The sequence below is a fragment of the Puma concolor genome, chromosome A1 (genome assembly GCF_028749965.1).
Source record: "Puma concolor isolate L17-30 chromosome A1, mPumCon1.1.hap2, whole genome shotgun sequence".
NCBI lineage: Eukaryota > Metazoa > Chordata > Mammalia > Carnivora > Felidae > Puma > Puma concolor.
The window spans coordinates 214,461,393-214,473,448 of record NC_141667.1 but is presented as its reverse complement, the minus strand read 5'-3'; the positions used below and the strand labels follow the sequence as shown (position 1 = coordinate 214,473,448).

The 12,056-nt window shown below is 38.7% G+C and overlaps 1 protein-coding gene across 3 annotated transcripts in view; it reads left to right on the top strand.

Moving 5' to 3' along the window:
* The window catches only part of EPSTI1 (epithelial stromal interaction 1), a 99,310-nt gene extending 88,124 nt beyond the window's left edge, over positions 1–11,186 (top strand). For all 3 annotated transcript variants that reach the window (XM_086711544.1, XM_086711537.1, XM_025924354.2), the window contains 2 exons: positions 4,223–4,322; positions 10,644–11,186. In XM_086711544.1, coding sequence (XP_086567670.1) covers positions 4,223–4,322; positions 10,644–10,652 — 109 coding nt within the window. In that variant the 3' untranslated portion in view covers positions 10,653–11,186. The remainder of the gene's footprint in view (positions 1–4,222; positions 4,323–10,643) is intronic.
* Positions 11,187–12,056: the final 870 nt, after the last annotated feature.

Below are 12,056 nucleotides of genomic sequence, written 5' to 3'. Positions count from 1 at the left end.
AGAGGTGAGTTTTATAAGAGAAAGTTTATGGTATTCCTCACAAGTTTTTCAGTGTATCCAATACTGACTGAGCTTGGCTGCACCTGAACCTGACCCATCATAACTTTTTGAGTAAGAGAAGAAAGTTGAAACCTCAGAAAGAAAAGACAAAGCATGAGGGTCAAGGACTTGAAAGGATCTGGGCCATGAGCTGCAAACTGGAGTGAATTGAATCAATTTATTGAAACTTGAACCATCCTTAAGTAGATTTTATCCATATATATATATTTTTTAAATCTTTATTCACTTTTGAGAGAGAGAGTGTGAGCAGGGGAGGAGCAGAGAGAGAGGGAGAGACAGAATTCAAAGCAGGCTCCAGGCCCTGAGCTGGCAGCACAGAGCCTGACGCGGGGCTTGAACTCACGAACCGTGAGATCATGACCTGAGCCGAAGTCAGACGCTCAACCGACTGAGCCACCCAGGTGCCCCAGTTTTTATCGATATTAACCCTTAGAAGAAAATCCAGAGTACTGCAGAGTAGTGCAGAAAGGTCATGCACTTTCTAACGCTAGTAAACAAAACTATATAAACAGGTACTTTTTCTTTTGTTTGTTTTTCTTGATTCCTACTGAGAATTCAATCTCTTTAGTAAGTGATGTCCTCTTAGTAACTGGTGCTCAGAAGTGAATCATACCACTTGCTTACATGACAAGCCATCAGTCCTCCCAGTGTGTGAGCAAACTGAGAGCAGTGGACGACGGGCTGTTCTTCAGCTGGTACTCACCACCTTTGGGGGTTTCACGATGCAACTGCAGTCACAGAAGCAGACAGATGTGGGGACCACGCACCTGCATGATTCATGTATTCACCTTTTACATATCAAGGCACACTGTGTGAAGGCTTTGTTCTAGGCACTGGGAACAGGCGTAAAATAGCAGAGAACATCCCTGACTGCATGGAAATTACAATCGGGAGACGAGAAATAGAAGCCAACAGGTTGATAGCAGTGGTATTTCAGACAATGATATGTACCGTGAGGAACACATCCGGGGTGAGATTAAGGGAGAGATGGGAGGTCATAGTTCCTCCATGAAGAGGTAACATGAAAGGACGAGAGACCATCACATAGAGATTGGGGTCCAAAGTATACACTTAGATGTCCCCTGTCATCTGGTATGGGAGAAAATGCAAAGGCCCTAAAGTGGGAGTGACTTTGGAGTTTGAGTCTTTAGTGATTGGATTGTAGATGGTGAGGAAGAGAATACGGTGAAATGAGGTTGGCGGGAGCCAGGAAGCACAAGGTTTTGGAAGCCAGTGATTTTATTCTAAGACTAATGGGAAATCATAGGAGGGTTTTAAGCAAAAGGAAGGCATGATCTCTTTTATAATTTAGTCAGGTGGTTGTGTGGAGACCAAATTATAGAGGGTGGGAGTGGAAGCAAAAGCAAGGCCTGAGAGGATAATGATTTGGACTAGAATGATGGCCATGGAAAGAAATGGGTGAATTCAGGATGTGTTTAGCGGGTAGAGTCAACAAAACTTCTAGTGGTTTGGATGTGGGGTGGATGGGGGATGTGGAAGGAAAGCCCATCTTTGCTGACAAAAATACTAGATGAAAACAGTCCCAGGCACATGGGCAATCCAGAATACCCTTGGTTGTGTGGTTAAGGAGGATGAGGATCAGTTTTCTCTCTCTTTTCTTTTTCATCATGATAAGTGTACTCTTTAATCTCTATCATCTATTTTATCCATACCCCACCCACCTCCCCTGTGGTAACCATGCTTATTCGTGATAGTTAAGAGCTTGTTCCTTGGTTTTCCTCTCTCTCTCTCTCTCTCGGTCTCTCTTTTTCCCTTTGCTTGTTTTGTTTCTTAAATTCCACATATGAGTGAAATCACATGGTATTTGTCTTTCTCTGATTTATTTCTCTCGGCACTATAACTCTACCTCCATCCGTGTTGTTGCAAATGGCAAGATTTCATTCTTTTTGATGGCTGAATAATAGTCCCGTGTGTGTGTGTGTGTGTGTGTGTGTGTGTGTGTGTGTGTGTGTATACACATATGTGTGTGTATATGTGTGTGTGTATATATATATATATATATATACACATATACACATACACATATACATATACATATACATGTGTATACACACACACACACACACACACACACACACAACCTCTTTATCCATTCATCTATCAATGGACACTTGGGCTGCTTCCATAGTTTGGCTATTGTAGATAATACTTCAATAAACATAGGGGTTCATGTTTCCCTTTAAATTAGTGTTTTTGTATTCCTTGGGTGAATACCCAGTAGCACAATTACTGATCATAGGGGGTAGATCTACTTTTAAGGGTCGGATTTCTCTTAATATTCAGGTCTCTAGCTCAGTAACATACTGTTCAATCTGCATGCTGAGAAGTCTAGAAAAGGGGACATAAATATCATACTCTTCAGTGAACCAGGCTGACTAGAATATGGCACTTGGGTATACTTTATGGTGAGAGAGGAAAAAAGAAAAACCTTTCTAGCAGCTAAGATGGGACTACCACCTGATAGGTCTTGAAGTTGTTGAGAAAATAGCAACCCAGTAAGCCAGAGAGAGCATTCTGGGTCAACGTGCAGTTGGCATTTTAGCTAGCACTGAACATTTTAGCTAGGCACAAAACAAACCCAGCCTCTGGCTTTGCCACCCAGCAGTCATTATCCTCAAGGTTCCCAAATTCCCCAGTCATTGACTTATAGCCACCCACCATGACTACTTTCTGTTAATCTTCATGACTGAAAAGGAGGCTGTGAATGGGGCCTGCCTACCCTTCCTTCCATAAACATATACTGATCTGCTGCTATGCATCAGGCACTGTGTTTCTTTTCTTTTAAAATATTTTATTATTTTGGGGAGAGCACAAGTGGGGAAGGGGCAGAGAGAGGGGACAGAGGATCTGAAGCTGGGTCTGCACTGACAGGCTGACAGCAGTGAGCCGGATATGGGGCTTGAACTTACGAACTGCGAGGTCATGACTTGAGCTGAAGTCGGGTGCTCAACTGACTGAGCCGCCCAGATGCGCCAGACCTGTTTCTGCCAAGAAGCTTGTGGTCTTAATGATGCTATTCCTTAAGAATCAGTTGATATCATAGGGTACCTATTACAGCATTGTTTCTTCAGCTTCCACGTCCCTGACTCAACAATACATGGGCAACTGAGAGAGCATGGTGTTGCCTTTAATTTACTTTTTTTTTTTTTAAGTTTGTTTGTTTATTTTGAGATAGACACAGTATGAGTGGGGGAGGGAAGAGAGAGGGAGGGAGAATCCCAAGCAGGCTCCATGCGGCCAGCACAGAACCCAAAGTGGGGTCCGAACTCATGAATCATGAGATCATGAGCCAAAACCAAGAGCTGGATGCTTAACTGACTGAGCCATCCAGGCGCCCCTAATTTACATTTTTTAATTCAAAAGTTGTACTATGTAACACACAGGAAAGTCCATGGATTAATTATAGGGGGAGGCTCTAAGTAGCCAGCTCTAGAAGTAGAATACAACCATCGGTTGTATTCTGACCTTTATGATAATCATTTTCTTGCCTTTCCTTAAGGTGTCAACTCCTATGTGTTAAATTTAATTTTTGAAATCAGTTGCTGCAAGCATCACCAAACACTAGGGAAAGCTCTGCCCATTCTTTCTTTTGAAAGGTCGAGTTTCCCTCTTCTGATATTTCCCCTTTCTTATACTCTCTTCCCATTTTGCTTCTACTCTTCACTTACAGGATTTACTTTAGCGAGACTGACAGTGGGGTACAGGGCATACGGGAGGGACATCTGTGTTGCAGCAGCAATGCCACAGAGCTACTTCGGGTTCCCCTTCACGTTTTAGGTCTTGCTGAAGGTTCCGTCTTCCTTCAGCCTCCGGAGCTCACACCTGGCATGGCCCGCGAGGAGACAGTTGCTCGGGAACAAAGCTCTTGTTGAACTGGTAGAAGATGAGGGAATGAAGCTCTAAAGTTCAGAACTGTTCCCCCTCTGCCCACATCTGGCACCAGCTCCAGCCGATGGCTATTAACAGCCTGTCATATTGTCATATGGTTAATGTGAGAAGAAGTTTCTGTAGATTTCTTCTAAGCGGTGGGGGTAGGGGAAAGCAATCCCCATGGTCAGTTCATACAGCACCTTAGGTTCTCAAAAATCTCTCAGCCCTGTAGCACGCTTTCCACTTACACACATTTTTCATTGTTTTAAAGGGTAAATAATGCTTTTCTGGACCGACTCCAAGGCAAAAGTCAACCAGGTGGCTTCGAGCACTTTGGAGGCCATTGCAATATGAATAGTGGTAACAGCTGGGTGAGTTTTTTCTTGTCTCTTAAAAAAAAATCTTTGAAAAGTAAAAACAATGAGAATTTTAAAAATATGTTGGGCCTTCTCCCAAGATATTATTTTTTTGGTGTGCTGTTCAGCTGTGTGATGGGCAGTCAGCCAGGGTGATTACTGTAAATTCCACAATAGTTTCTAGAGAGAAGGAGAAAGTCCAGGTTTCAGCTCTGGCCAATCACAATAAAAAATGACACCTGCCCTTTGCTCTCAGGGTAATTGCCTGGACTGTAAGGATTTTTTTTTATCACCCCTTTCCCAGACCCTACAACAAAAACAAATGAAAAAAAAAATCTTCAAGAAGACTTTAAGTGCAATATGGTTATAAAAATAGTAAGCATTCTCTAGTAATATAGTCTTTCGGTGAAACGACCACATCAAAGAAACCAGTATTTAATTTTTCACTACAAAATGATTTTTAAAAAACCCTACAGCAAAAGGCACTTTCTGAAAATGAAATGTCTTTCTGGATTTCTGTGAAGAAATCATTGCAACTGTGTTGTAATATGTGTTTAATGTGTTTTGTGTGCACAATATATCATCGAACCCACACCAGATCTTCTGAATGTATGATTGCAGGGTTTGCAACGCGTACAGAATCAAAACTAACTATAGTGGGTTTTATAATTTAATTTAAGCCAAGTACATATGTACCTACTAAAAGAAATGGAACAGGTAGAGATCTTTAAACTGGTAAAATACAACAAAACAAGTGCTTGCTGGCCCGGAAACTCTAGAGATCACCCTTTAATAAATATTTGATGGACAAAAGATAATTTTTGAGAAGACAATCTGTTGGAAATCTTATGGATGTTTTCTTGAAAGGCATTTAGTAGTTAAAATTGATGGATAGATCTAACAGTTCTCTTCAGTGTATACACTGGGCATGTCTTTCCATAACGCGTGCCCACGTGTATCACTGTGGCATTGAGAATAGGGACAAGATGGAAGAACAAGAAAAGAATCAAAACACAGTATCTTTCCATCATGAATTACAATTTACAAATTATTGACTTCCTTATAAGAATATGTGAGTAGGAGTCATGTGGAAAATGGGGCATTGTGAGTGAGTTTGAGACGTTATCCAAATTCGTGGAATTTGTATGTCGTGAAACACGACTGGAAGTTTGATTTTGGACGGGACTTGGGAACTCTCTGCATGTTCTCTCCTCTACCTACCAACTCTCAAAATTTAGAAACTACTTAGAAAAATACCTGGGATTGAGGGGAGGATAATGGGAGAGAGTAAATGAATACCACATGGACTGCTGTTAAGGGAATGAGAATTTGGGAATCTGGTTCACCACCGACCATTGGTAGGCCTTATGGAAGTGAGCTATGACTCTCTGCTTAGATTCTTCATGGGTAAAAAGAAAGGAACACCATTTTCTCATGAGAGGAGTGAAGGCTATTAAAGTTTCCTTAGTAGGACAATCAGAACCAAGTCCAAAGTGGTTGTCGGCTCTTCCCTTACTTGAAGGAAGCTGTGACAAAGATGAGAGTTTCTTCAGGCTCCCGACTCTACCTCCCTATAGACATCCTTACCTATTTGCCTGTTTTTCCTTGGAGACCAGATTCTTACTCCTCCACCTACTGAGGGACTTTGCTCTAATGACACTCCCCTCTCTTCTGAATCATCAAATATTCATCTCAACTAGAAAATTCCCATCAGCATAAAATAGAGATACAAATTATATTGATATCCCCCTCCCTCTTGCTACTGTTCTATTTCTTTGTTCCTCTTTCAAGCAGAACTCCAAGAGGTATCTGTCCTTCAGCTTTTCTAATTTCTTTGTTCCCATTTCGCTTACACTTATTTAAATCAGAATTTAGACCTTATCCATCCAACCATAATGCTCTTGTCATGGTCACTTACAATGTCCACATTACAGAGTCCGGTGGTTATTTTTCAATTTTCGTCTTTTGATGTACCAGCATCATTTGTCATGGCGAGTCATTCCCTCCTCTCTGAAACTGTTTACTTGGCTTCTGGGGCACTAGTCTGTCCTGAGTTTCCACCAACCTCAGTGGCTACTCCTTTTCATTCTCCTTTGCTGAATCCCCTGCATCTTGTCCTCTCACCATTGGAGCACCTCAGAGATCCACCTTGGACCGCCTTCAGAATTTTATGTTCACTTAATACCTTGGTGGCCTTATTGGTTACCATTACGTTAAATACAATTTTTGTGCTTATTACTCCCGTGTTTCTTTTTTTTTTTTTTTTAATTTTTTAATGTTTATTTTTGAGAGAGAGAGCAAGCACATGAGCAGGGGAGGAGCAGAAAGAGCAGGAGACACAGAATCTGAAGCAGGCTCCAGGCTCTGAGCTGTCAGCACAGAGCCTGACCCAGGGCTTGAACTCGAGAACCACGAGATTATGACCTAGGCTGAAGTCAGACACTTAGCCGAATGAGCCACCCAGGCTCCCCTTAATACTCTCACATTTCTAATTCCAGCCTCTACCTCTTCCTTGACTCCAGATTTGCATTATTGATTTGTCCACACAACATCTCTACTTGTATGTCTAATGGACATTTCAACCTTCACATGTCTAAAACTTGGTAGGACATGATTGTCCTACTAAGGAAACCTTTGATCTGCTCTACCCAAAGGCTCCATCTGCACTCTTTGCTGTTTATATAATGGTACAACCCATCTCACATCTCATAACCGATCCATCAACAGATCTTTTTTTTTCTTTTCCTTCAAAATATATACAATCCAGTAGCTTTTCACCACTTCCACTACTATTACCCTGCTTCTAACCTCCATTATGTTTATCTAGATTCTCGAAAAAGTCTCCAAGATGGTTTCATTGCTTCCACACTTAGCCACTTAGAACCTATTCTCAATATAAGAGTGATCCCTTTGGAGCAGAAGCCAGATCCTGTCACTTTCCTGCTTAAAATCCCCCAGTGGCTCCCATGACTCTCTAAATCCAATGGAGTGAAAGCCAAAGTCCATATAGTCACCTACGGGGTGCAACCTGATCTAGACCCCACTTTACCCCGCTGGTGCTCTCCTGCCACTGCCCTTCTTTCTTATTCCACTCAGCCATGCTAGTTTTCTTGCTTCTCTTTGAAAACTTAAGGACCTGGATGCTTTCACCTTAAGGCCTTTGCACTGGCTGCTCCTTCTGTACCTTTCTCCATATGATTTATTCTCCAAGCATTTTGTAGAATTCCACCCCATTGAGGTTTCCTTGGCCATTTATTTAATGCTGCCACCTGTGCCCTCATCCCTGGCTCTAGCCATACGTTTTCCAACTTCCACTTCCTTTTCTCTGGCACTCTGCAATTTCTTACATCTTTCTAATATTGTTTGCTTATATGTATTGTTGACTGTTTACTGTCAGTCTCTCCCTGTGATAATGCATGTTCCGTATTGTGTCAATCAGGGTCCTTTGATTGTTTTGCTCACTGATCTATCCCAAGCATAAAACAGTAATTGGAACTTAGCACAGGCACAAGGAAACAGGTGGCTGTGATTGAAGGTTGGCCAAACAACAAAGATTTAGGACCAAATGATTTGATATGCCAAAATGCTTAGATACCAAATTGAAAATAGCTATGTATAAAACATTCAATGGACCAAATTTTGGATTTGAGACAATAAGGGAAAACAAGAGACAAAGACAAACAAAAAGATTTGAAAAAAGAACAAAATAGAACTTCTAGGAATAAAGAAATTTAATCTTTGGAATTAAAGCACTCAATGAACTCATCACAATAAAAGGAATTCGAATTAGGAATTAAATCAAAATACCATTTCTCATCTATTATTTTGGCAAAAGAACAAAAGTTTGGCAATATACTCTGTTGGCAAAGCTGTGGGGATAAAGGTTCATTCACACACTGTTGGTGAGAATTCAAAATGATGTAAACACTATCTAAATTAATTTGTCACTGTCTTTTCATAAAATAAAAACCAGACCTAGACATATTGCAGAAAAGTTGTACGAAATGTTGAAGGAACAGATAATTTCAAATGTCTAGAAAGTTTTCCAGATAAATGAAAAAAGAGAAAATATTCTCTCAAAGGATTAAGCAAGTGAATATAACTTGAATCAAAATTACACAAACACTATACAGAAAAAAATATATGTATGTAAGCTCACTCATAAACAGATTGAAAATATCACAAATTTTGACAGATTTATCACAAATTAAAAAACAAAACTGAGATGGTTTATCTCATAAATTATAGGAAAAATACCATATGATCATCTCAATAGATACAGGAAAAAGAAACAACTTGATAAATTTCAATACTCATTTGTGGTAAAAATTGCTAACAAAGGAGGAAGAGAAAGGACATTTCTTTAGCTAATAAACTGATTGAAATTCTATAATAAAAATACATCAAAAGCATTTCCTTTAAATCATATATAAAGGTTGAAAGGAAAAGAAACATTTATAATTAATAGATGATACAATCATTTACTCAGAAAATCTGAAGGAATTGATATTTAAGTTATTAGAATAAACGAGGAGCCAACAATGTTGGTAGATGCAGGATCAATATGTAAAAACTCACTTCATTTTTATACATTGTGAATAAACAAAAAATTTAATAAAAAGATAAAACCAAAAATGCACATAACCTTTAAAAATATATATAAATTTTTTATAGAAAGACCCTAAGGAACAAATGAATGAAGAAGTTATACCTTGTTTAATGGGTAGAAATAGGAATGAGCTCTCAAATTATCTATAGATTTCATTAAATCCTAATCAAAGCAAAGAACCAAGAATAGCCAATTCACTCCTAAAGATAAAGAAATATGTACGGGGACTTAGTTAAATATTTTATATGGTCTGGAATTGGCCCAGGTGGACCCAGCCATTTCTGGAATTCTGATGTATGACAGAAGGCAGAGCACATTATTGGGGGAAGATGAACTCTTTAACAAATTGCTGGCGGGACAAATTGAGAACCCACATGGCATTGTAACCAGTTAATTCCAGGTGGATTAAGGCTTATAAGTAGAAATGAAGACTTTTTAGATTTTAGAATAGACTACAAAATTGAGGATTTTGTAAGACCCCAGTTATAAACCAAAAACTAATGATAAATATGCATTAAAATGAAACATCTGTTCATCAAAGGACACCGTACAAAAGAAAGAAGTCATATATGAAGATTTTGTAAATAAGTGGGCAAAATGTTAGTATACAGAGGTGTTTAGACTGTGTCATTTATTTAGAAGTTGGTTGCTGACACCTGAGCTACCCTGGGAATGATCGAGAGGAGCTCACAGATAGGGCTTGGAGGAAATACTGGAATCAGTAAAAGGCTCAAAAAGAAGAAAAGGAAGAAGGCAGAAAATATGACAAAACAATAATGAAAGCCAAAGAGAGAAAAACTTGATTTTTGAAACATCATATAAGCACTTAAGTAGCAGGCATTTAATAAGTATATTTTGGGTAGACAAATGAGATTGATCTTTATCTTTAAATCTTTAACATTTAAGTCACATTCTTCTCATATTGCTTTATATATATGTATTTTTTTCTTTGACAATTTAAAATTGCTGTTACATTTAAAAAAATTTTGGTTTTCTCGACCCCTCGACTTTTCATGATGTACGTAGGGTAGGATGTTGAAAGAATCACTTCAAATTCTCTTTGATGTCAGTAGGTGAGACCCTTTGAAATGCTGTGGAACCCTAAATCCTATGTCTTCAAGGGCATTTGAGCATTTGCCATGACCTATGAGGCAACCTGAGATTTTAGTTTCCCAGAATGTTAGAACAGCAATAGTCTGAATGCCAAGTCTAACTTGGCCCCAGCATTCTGGTGGCCTGATGGAGAATTCTTGATCGTTTGCACATGGTAGGGGGCAGAAGGAACTCATTTAGTCCATCTCCCTAACTCAAGGTCGCCTTAGAAGTCAGCTTTCTGCTGTATAATATGGCGCCATTCTACTCCATACATTTCCATTTAAATTGTTCTGCTTCACACTGTGCTTGTCCTGTCCTTGCTGTAACTATGGAGGTGGGTGACAATATTTGCGAACACTATTATTGGTGACCTATGTTAGCCTATCTCTAAGAACACAGCTGATGAGCTGTCATTCAACAAGCCATTACATTGTTGACAGAGACTATTTTGTGAATCCAATGCAATGGGACTTGAAAATTAAAACATGTCACTGGGACATTAAATCATTAAAAAATAGGCATTAAACTCAATATAGTAAGAGTATTCTTTGAAGGAGCTTCAGATTGGACTTTAAAAGGTTTTGAATTTTGTTTTGCTGCTTGTACTAATTTTTGTTTTCTTTTGCTTCCAGGATGTATGAGAAATATTTACTTACATCTGTCCTTTGTCAACGGACCTTGAAGAACATCACTCAATGCTTTTCCTTCATGCTGCTTTGTTTATCCTTACTGTTTTCACCTTGACTTCAACTGCCCACTCACTCAGCTGAACACGTGGGAATGACCCGTTTTCCCCTGTCATTATTTACACGTGCTTGCAGGAGCTGATTGCTGAGCTCATACTTAATTTCTACTTCCAGTGAAATGTTGCACTGTTTTTCTCATTGGTTTCACGTCTTATTGGAAGTATAATTACAGCCATGTTAGTAAGATGAAAAAGGAGGGAATCATTTGCTGCTTTCAGGTGTATAAGAGCTATACGGGTGCTACAGGCTTATCTCTCTGAGTAGCTAACTCTTACGTAATTCTCAGATCAGGTTTGGGGAATCTTGGGCATTTTTTTGGATTTTAAGCTCTACTTAATCAAGGGTACAAACTTGAGAAAAAGATAAAAAATAAATCTTTTATATTCTTTTGAACACACTTAAATAAATTTTGAAATACTTCTGTGTAAATGGTTTGTTTTATTTTTAATGAAAGGCTCTAGAGTTTTTCTCTCTTGATGGGTCTCATTTTTATATTCTTTGTAGTTCATATAGATTAATTGTAAGACCTTAATCACTATCGGATATGCCTTTGGTCTTGATTTACTTACTAATACTGTTCCTCTGCTTTTTCATAGCGGTTCAGTTAATTCCCTGAAAGGATGTTGTTTATATGAAAATCAACTAGATACAAATGTAGATACAAAGTGTGCTTTATAGGTGTTTGGGAATCCTGTCTTTTCTCTATGCAACCTATTTATTATTTATGAGAGCTAATTCAGTAGGCTTCTCTATTCTACTTTTATGACCTTTAACCAAGTTAAAAAACCTTAGAGTGTAAGAATATTGGTTTTCCATGCTTTATGCTCCACCCCACTCCATGTTATATAGGAAAGCATTGCATTTAGTCATAGAATGAAGGTTGGAAGAGCAAATAATTTTTGCAGCTGGGCAATTAATGCTGTTTTTTTTTTTAATGACGGGTAGTTGACATACAATGTTATATTAGTTTCATGTGTATAGTTTAGTGAATTGACATTTGTATACATTGCAAACTGATCACCACTATTAGTCTAGTTACCCTCTATCATCTCGCAAAGTTAATACAATATAATTCAGTATATTCTCCATGTTGTACATTCTATCTCCATGACTTACTTATTTTATACTTGGCAGTTTGTGTTTCTTGATCCCTTTCATCCACTCCCCCATTTCTCCAAAACTCCTCTGACAACTTCTCATCTGTTCTCTGTATCTGTGTGTTTGGGTTTGTTTGTTTTGTTTATTTGTTTTGTTTTTAGGTTCCACATACAAGTGAAATAATGCAGTATTTGTCTTTCT